The sequence below is a fragment of the Dermacentor andersoni genome, chromosome 7 (assembly GCF_023375885.2).
Source record: "Dermacentor andersoni chromosome 7, qqDerAnde1_hic_scaffold, whole genome shotgun sequence".
Classification (NCBI taxonomy): Eukaryota; Metazoa; Arthropoda; class Arachnida; order Ixodida; family Ixodidae; genus Dermacentor; species Dermacentor andersoni.
The window spans coordinates 123,104,933-123,112,452 of NC_092820.1; the positions used below are offsets into that span (position 1 = coordinate 123,104,933).

Genomic DNA, 7,520 nt, shown 5'->3' on the forward strand with positions numbered 1-7,520 from the left:
GCCCAGAAGGGGCACGAACCCACGCCTCCGCATTACGCGTGCGTTGCTCTTACCAATTGAGCTACCACGACGCCATTTTCCCACACACTATCTGGGGTATGCATAATTACCTACTAGAACTAGTGTTAGTCAACGCCGCACCTCATGGCTTTGACAGCGGCCGTCAAGACCTTTCGTTATTTCAATTAATAAGTACAGTCAACCGCAAAAGTTTGCGTGACGCAGCATTTGCCAAGGAGCTGAATTCTCTCGAAGCGTGGTCACACAGCCTCGAATTGAATGTTCGAGCATGTAGTAGCCTTCGACACCTGTACAGTGATTCATTAAATACTAAGTGTCATGCCCTAACCGTGCAGGGATTCACATTTGAAGGGGAAACTGCATCCCGTAAACTTTTGCTGTTGACTGTACATGTAATTTCCGCTATGCCATGGCCTCTGTGTCTTTGTTTGTCGGCTTCGTAAGATATGAGTAATAAAAATCGGCCCCTACGTTTACTTTCTTCTCTTTCAAAATTCCGCTTAAGTCTTATTTCTTCCCATTTTCCCAACGGCCGCCACTTTTTTATGGCCGATCCCTCGTAGTGGGTTGAGCCATAATTACAGGCACCAAACCAAACCGAAGCGAACCAGTGGAAGAAGAAATAGAGGAAGCGGGCTGCGGCAACATGAACGTCTACGAGTTCTCCGAATTTCACGGCGTAGGCAAGCGAACCGACTCCCATCTTTTCCTCCGTCCTATCAGTAGCTTACCCTGAACGTTGTCACGTCACAGTGACTGGGAAGCGCCAGGAACAATATCAAAAGTGTTAACACCATAACTGTTTATTGGGCGAATTCGTACCGGGTAAGAGGAGCAACCCTCAACTTACAAGGACGTCTTCGAGCACGGTCGTCGTGTCTCGACGCCCTGGTTTAACAGAGATGTATTGAACAGCGCGGCACAGGAATAAGAGTAGGTGCACGGGACAACAGCGCTCTGACCTGTGCCTCCTTACCATGACCGCTGTCGCGCTGTTCATAAATTCGAATGTTGAAAACGAGCATGCTGTTATCGCTGGTTATGTTCGTGCTGCGGCCATGTTATACGCATGCCCAGCCGTAAATTCCAGAACAATCGGGTCGTGGTGCTCGCGTATACGTTGTCGGGCCCTTGGACCCTCTCTGCAGAGGGCCCTAACCCTCTCTGCAGCGCGCACGGGGGAAGCCTTTGAAACGCGCGCCACAACGGCACTCGTCGCATGGAGCATGCGCACCGATCGCGTTATCGTAAGAACTCGCGCGGGGACTGCCGGGAAGGGAGCTGCCCGATAAGAAGGCAGCGGAGACGGCCCTCCGGGCTTTTTATTGCGAAAGCAATACTGCTCGCACTTTGGGCCCATCGGTGGTCGTGGCGCCTCCTTACGCAGCTGCGCGTCACGTGACCGTGTGACGTCACGCCAGACCGAGTGACGGGGCCCCAGCTCGTGGCATCGATGGTGGAGGCGAAGCCTTGCGCGCCGCGCTGCCTTGCGCTATGTCGGATGATGTATAGCCATAAGTTTAACAAAGGGCAACCATGTCCACACCATCAGCCGAACCAAGGCGCAGCCAAGGGTATTGCTTTCGCAATCTTCCAGGCTTAACCAAGCTAAGCCTTCAGCCATATTTTTTTTTTCGGGGCGCGGGCCTGGGGAGGCGTTGGTGGGGCGTGGCCCGTCTAGGTTTCTTTCCGAGCGTGCTGCAGAGCAGGGGGAAAAGCGTTTTTTGCATTATGTCGGCGTGAAAGAGTGCTCTTGTTGTTCGCTTTTGGGACTGTGTCTGCGCGCCTGGTTCGGTGCTTGCTTGCTTTCTGCGCTTTATGCGTTCTGTTATTGACCGAAAGATCCTGTTGGTTGATGGTTTGTAACTGCCGTTCTTTCGTCGCTCCCTTTGGCTTGTATATTTTGTTGCCTCGCTGTTCTGCTGCTTGCTTCTTTGCCTTGTTCTTTTCTGCTATTGGCCGCGAGGCTGCGGTAATTGTTTGAGTGTTTCGTTATATCGTAAATTAAAGCGGTTTCTGTTCTTTGCGCCACTGGTCCTTTGTGGTGCTGGTCGCGGCTCGCGGACCCCCTGAGCGAAGGCGAGGGGCCTTCAACGTTCAAGGTTATCTGCGTCGTGCACGCATTCTGGTGCACAACTTTGTCGTCACGGAACTGGTGACGACGTTCTGCTGGTGCATCGATCGGCAATGAATGGTTGGCAGGCTACTGGTGCACTGTCGCGCTGGTATTAGGGGGCAGTGGCTCAGTCTCTTTGCTTGCACGCAGTGCCGTCGGTGTACACGTGGAGGTATGGTCTTTGAGCTCCTTACGTTGAACGGCGGCATATGTGTGGTATCCTGTCTCAACTTCTGGTTTCGGTTTTGGGTCTTTACATCAGGGCGCCACTCAGCGCCAAACGCTGTAAGCTGCCTCCTGTAAGTTGCCTCCGCAGAAATAAACGTTCATTCTTTGTCTGGTACCCGACTGAAGTAGTCCTGCTCTATCTTGCGGCGCTGCGCGCCCCGGCCGTTTAGGCCTCATGCCGTAACCCTTTCGTCCGGCCGCCCCGTCGAAGCTACAACAATATGCTTCCCTATTAAGCGCTGTGCCGCATCGCGCTTTGCCTCGGATGCCCGCGACTTCTCCCTGCACCTCGGGGGTTTTCGTGCGCCGTTCCGGATGGGTTCTGGCATCGCAGAGCGCGCACCGTTGCCGAATATCGCGTTGGAGGTGCCAGTGCGCGGCCCGTAAACGCGTGTGTGTGTCGTAGGATAATTATCGCGGTTGTGTTTGTTATCATTATTGTTGTTGTTGTTCTACGATCTGCAGAGGTGCCGTTGCCGCGATCTTCGATTTTCGGAATCAAGAGGAGGCCTGTCTTCACCATTGGCCTCCACAACTACGTGGGCCGACCGAATGGGATCCTTAACTTCTTGGAGATAGTAAGTGTAGAAATTTGGGTGTGCGAATATTTAATATTTCGTACGCGAGTCGAGTAGCCCTTGGTATATATACGTCTGCAGAATAAGCGTAAAGACCAGCTTCCGTGCAGGCCATGACGTCATAGACATAGCTACCCTACGGTTACCTACCGCGAACCTCCTGGTCCAGGTATTAGTGCACGATTATATCGGTCATGAGTCTTTTATCTTCGTCCAGGAAGGCCCAGCTTGTTGCGGCCGTGAATTGAAGTGACTCGACAAAAAACAACACAAAATGTTTATTTTTTTTCAGCTCATGCGCCTGCGCGCCAGCGACGTCATAGGTTTCTTTACCAACATAAAGGTTTTCTGTACTAGCACACCAACATTTTTTTGTAGACTGCGTTCTCACTCGCGCTTGTATTCATGATGACCAACACTCACTCGCGTTCGTATAGTGACACTCATTCACGCTTACTGGCAACCGCTCGCGCTCGTGTGCGTGTCGAAGCCAATGCACGGCCAATGTCGACGCCAGTTCGCGCGCAAACTCACGGCCACTAACAGTCGCCGGCAGTCAAGTTCATATTCACATGCCCTCTCTTACGTGCACTCTCGTTCACACTCCCCATTCCCCTCCCCACGTGTAGGGTAGCAAACTGGACTCAGTCTGGTTAACCTCCCTGCCTTTCCTTCCTCCCTTTGTTCTCTCTCTCTCTCTTTCTCGTTCACACTCCACGCTCACTGAAATCACCGGCGCTCGCCTCAACACTCGCATCGCGTCACCTCCATCTCGCATCACTCTCTACTCTCTCACGCGTTTTCTCAAGCCTATCACATCAGCCTGGAACGAGTCGGCTGCAATCGCGAGTGAGCGTGCCTACCCACGGTTTGTGGTATTCGCTTCGTAACCGATTGCGAATTCACCGTTCGATGTAGTCGAACGCTCGCGTTCAGTCCGAATGTGAGGGATGTCGCCGCTTATTACATTATAGAGGGAGCAAGCCGGACGCGAGTGGTGAATGCGTGGAATGATTGTTGCTGCCGGGTGAGTCGCGGCTACCTCGCAGAGGTGCCGGTCTCTGAGCGAACGCACGAAGTGTGCCTAGCTTCCCAGTAATTCAAAGAACTCCACTGCGCAAATTAGACGCGAACAACAACAACAACAACAACAACAACAAAATAACAGACACAGCGACACGACGGGCGCCAAAATTCCCAACTTCAAAAGGAGCGATTTTTCATAACCACAGCCAAGTCACGTGATCACGGTGACCGCGCTACAACATAATGAATGCAAGAACGAATGCTCAGCGACCAGCTGCGCACATTAGGTGCAGAAAGTTGCCCAGAAGAAAAGGAGCTCCTTGTCTAGAAAAGATTGAGACGACATGCTGACACAGGCATCATCCATGTACGCTCGATCTGTTACGCCTCTAACCTGCCTCTCTGTCTTTTCCCTAGCTCGGCCTATAAACTTCGCGATGGGAACATAACGTAACATGATGAACATGCTCTGCCAGCATGTTCACAGCGATCACGTGACTCGGCCGTGTTTATGAAATATTTTTCGTTCTGAACAAGCTTATTTTGAAGGTTGGCGCCCCTCTTGTCGTTGTGTTCTTTGTCCCCATCTAGTTCTCGCGGTGAATTCTTTTTTTTTTAATTTTGTCTAAGCCACTAGCTCAAGCCAAGATTCTGCTCTAGGTAATTTTTCGAATAGGGTTGTGTGAATGTCGAACATTTCGTATACGAATAGAAATGATAGAATTTGCTTGCGGAAATGATCGAATGTCGGTTTCTTTTTAGAATATAGGGATAAAGGATCTTAATTGACCCTCGTGGGGAGAATAGCTAAAGCATGGATGGTGACTGTTCCGAATGATTCTGCCGCTGGAGAACAACGGTTGTTGCGCGGAGGCGCCAATACCTGGGCGAACGCCCATCTGCCTATAACTTCTGCCGAATAATGTAAAGTCATTCGATAAGAACGATTCCTTTTATGCCGCCTACTGGTGCGCCGTCTCTAATAAAGAAAAGGAAAATATTTCCTAGTCTCGCCATCTTATGCATCCTTCAAAACAGGAAAAGGAAACGATGTCCGTATTTGTAATATTCCACGAATCTCCCCCAGCGAACACAACGCTCTTATACCTGCATCCGATGAGGCGCTGTTCCCTCGTCCCACTACTGTAATGCGATGGCGCTCCAGTTCACTGAAAAACATTTGCTCGACGTTTACAAACTCGTCAGCTGAGCCAACATTTATTTGCGATCGGCATCCCCTATAGCGGCGTTTGCACGGTAAAAAAAAACCGTACGCTTCGAGCGTGGGCTCCGAGATGGGCGCAGCGCGCGATCCCGGAGGCTGCGTGTTTCGAGCCTTGCAAACTTGCAAGCTGTGCATGCGCAGGTCGGCGGCCTCTACCTGTACGTGCTGGCGTCGGCCATCCCTGGGGATTCGAAGGCGGTGCGTCTTCTGTCGAGCTCGGCATTCACGTTCAGCTTCAACAGCGTCTGCATGTTGGTGGCCAGCATGTCCAGCCCCGAGTGCGCCTTTTACCTGCCGCGCACGCTTTACGTGAGTTGTGTAGCATATAAATTGTTACGGGCTTGAAGGGTCAGAGGGCGAAAGCCCGCTGATGTACTACGTGTCATCACGAGTAACTCTGCTGCAACTTATTTGGTTTAGAATGATAAGCTGTCGGGCTGGTTGGTTTGACAGTATATCTTGCAAAAGGGAGGGCAGAAGAGAGTGCCATTGTGAAGAGGAAGAGGGCGGCTATCTTCTGCAGCCCTTTAGGGAGCACGACTCAGCGCCTTGGGGAAGGGGAGGAGAGCGTAAAGACAAAAGAAAAAAAATGAGGGAGAAGGTCGACGCGATTGCAAAGATCGGAACCGTTAGGTGCCGCTGTCAGCGGTAACCATGTGCTGCGGAAAAAAAAAAGGGGGGGGGGGAGGGGAGGAGACCAAGACAGGAAAGACGCTTTCCTGGCGTGTTTCCTGTTTTGGTCGCCCCTTTTTTTTTCTGCAACGCTTCTGCGCTCCCTTTTGCAAGATGTAAAGTTAATTGGGTGCGAGGAGAGAACGAGGAAAAAGCTATGACAACTTTCTGTGGCTACGAAAGTAAAGCTACGGGCGCGTGGCTGCTGCGCATGTATTAACGCGCCAAGTAGTCCGACACCGCACGAGGTCGCGGGATCGAATCCCGGCCGCGGCGGCCGCATTTCGATGGGGGCGAAATGCGAAAACACCCGTGTACTTAAATTTAGGTGCACGTTAAAGAACCCCAGGTGGTCGAAATTTCCGGAGTCCTCCACTACGGCGTGCCTCATAATCAGAAAGTGGTTTTGGCACGTAAAACCCCATAATTTTTAGTCCGGCAGCGCTTGACAGTTCTTTTGGTTGCTCGGAACAGACGATGAATCGGCGCAGCTTCCATTTGTGACGGTTCCGCGTTTTCCCACACGCGGAAAGGAAAAGCAGCAAAATGAGCAAAGCTTTATACGCTCAGTGCTGCGTTCTGTCGTATTTAACTGTTGCTCATAAAGTGTTTAAGTTTTCTCTTCCCCAACTTACACCACCGTGGATTAAAACGCGGGACTCTTTTCAGCAGCGCTCTCACTTGTGCGTGCTTTGCTTGCGTAGCTTTCCCTTCACATAGCCACAGAAAGTTGTCCACGAGTATAGGTGGTGGCGACTGCTGCCGTTATTAAAAGGTGGTGTTGAAGTTGGTGTGGTGGCTCCGTTTCACATATATACGAGGTGTTTTAGTTGATACGTAAACAGAACTTCTCTTTAACGTAACGTGAAATGTAGCACAATTTTGCTTCTCGCGCTAGATTACTCTCTGAAACACGCATTATTTAAAAAATATAAAGAAAGTTAATGTTTGTCTAGTTACCCATTTTTGCTGAATAACCTTTAAATTAATTACCTTACGTGACACATCGCAATTTACAAGTTGTAGCCCGTCACTTTTCAAGTCATATCTACCTCGAACGAATTCTGAGGATGACACCAGTTTTGCGATATGCGTTGCCAAAGTTTGCGACGACATGCTTTGGTTTTCATGTAAATTTTGAGCCTGAAGGCATAAACGTCGTTGCAGCTTCACGCTAAATTTGACTGCGCTTGTCTCATAACTGCAATGCTAGCTTCAAAAGTCATTTTGAGTGGATTGTACTTTGTGAAATTACTGGCTTCGATTTGTGTATTTTAATACGTACGCCAGTCTGATTAAATGAAAATGGCATTATTGAACTTTTGTTAAATAACCAATTAAGCATACCGGTTTCTGCTGCAAGTAACATGTACCTCTCGAGTATTCCACCTCCATGAGTATACTTGTGCTAACAGGCACAAGTGATTTGCATAAAATTCGATTAACGTCAAGATAACGCAGCCGGTATATTATGCGAGGGCACTTTGCCACACATTACGTGTGACCGAGCATCGCATGATCATGCTGTGTCGCGAGGCACTGTAGCGGGGACGAAAGGGGGACGAAAGACGCGACGGATCTTTCTGCACCACAGCCATCTGGCAACACGGAACACCAACACGCGCCAACTGGCTTCAGCCCACTTCCTCAGCAG

The 7,520-nt window shown here is 50.4% G+C and overlaps 1 protein-coding gene across 1 annotated transcript in view; it reads left to right on the plus strand.

The window, feature by feature from the left end:
- The first annotated feature begins 667 nt into the window (after nucleotides 1–667).
- The window catches only part of LOC126534673 (uncharacterized), a 13,049-nt gene continuing 6,196 nt past the window's right edge, over nucleotides 668–7,520 (plus strand). Inside the window, exons 1-3 of the mRNA XM_055072918.1 lie at nucleotides 668–704; nucleotides 2,603–2,943; nucleotides 5,336–5,503. Of these exons, the coding sequence (XP_054928893.1) occupies nucleotides 668–704; nucleotides 2,603–2,943; nucleotides 5,336–5,503 (546 nt within the window). The remainder of the gene's footprint in view (nucleotides 705–2,602; nucleotides 2,944–5,335; nucleotides 5,504–7,520) is intronic.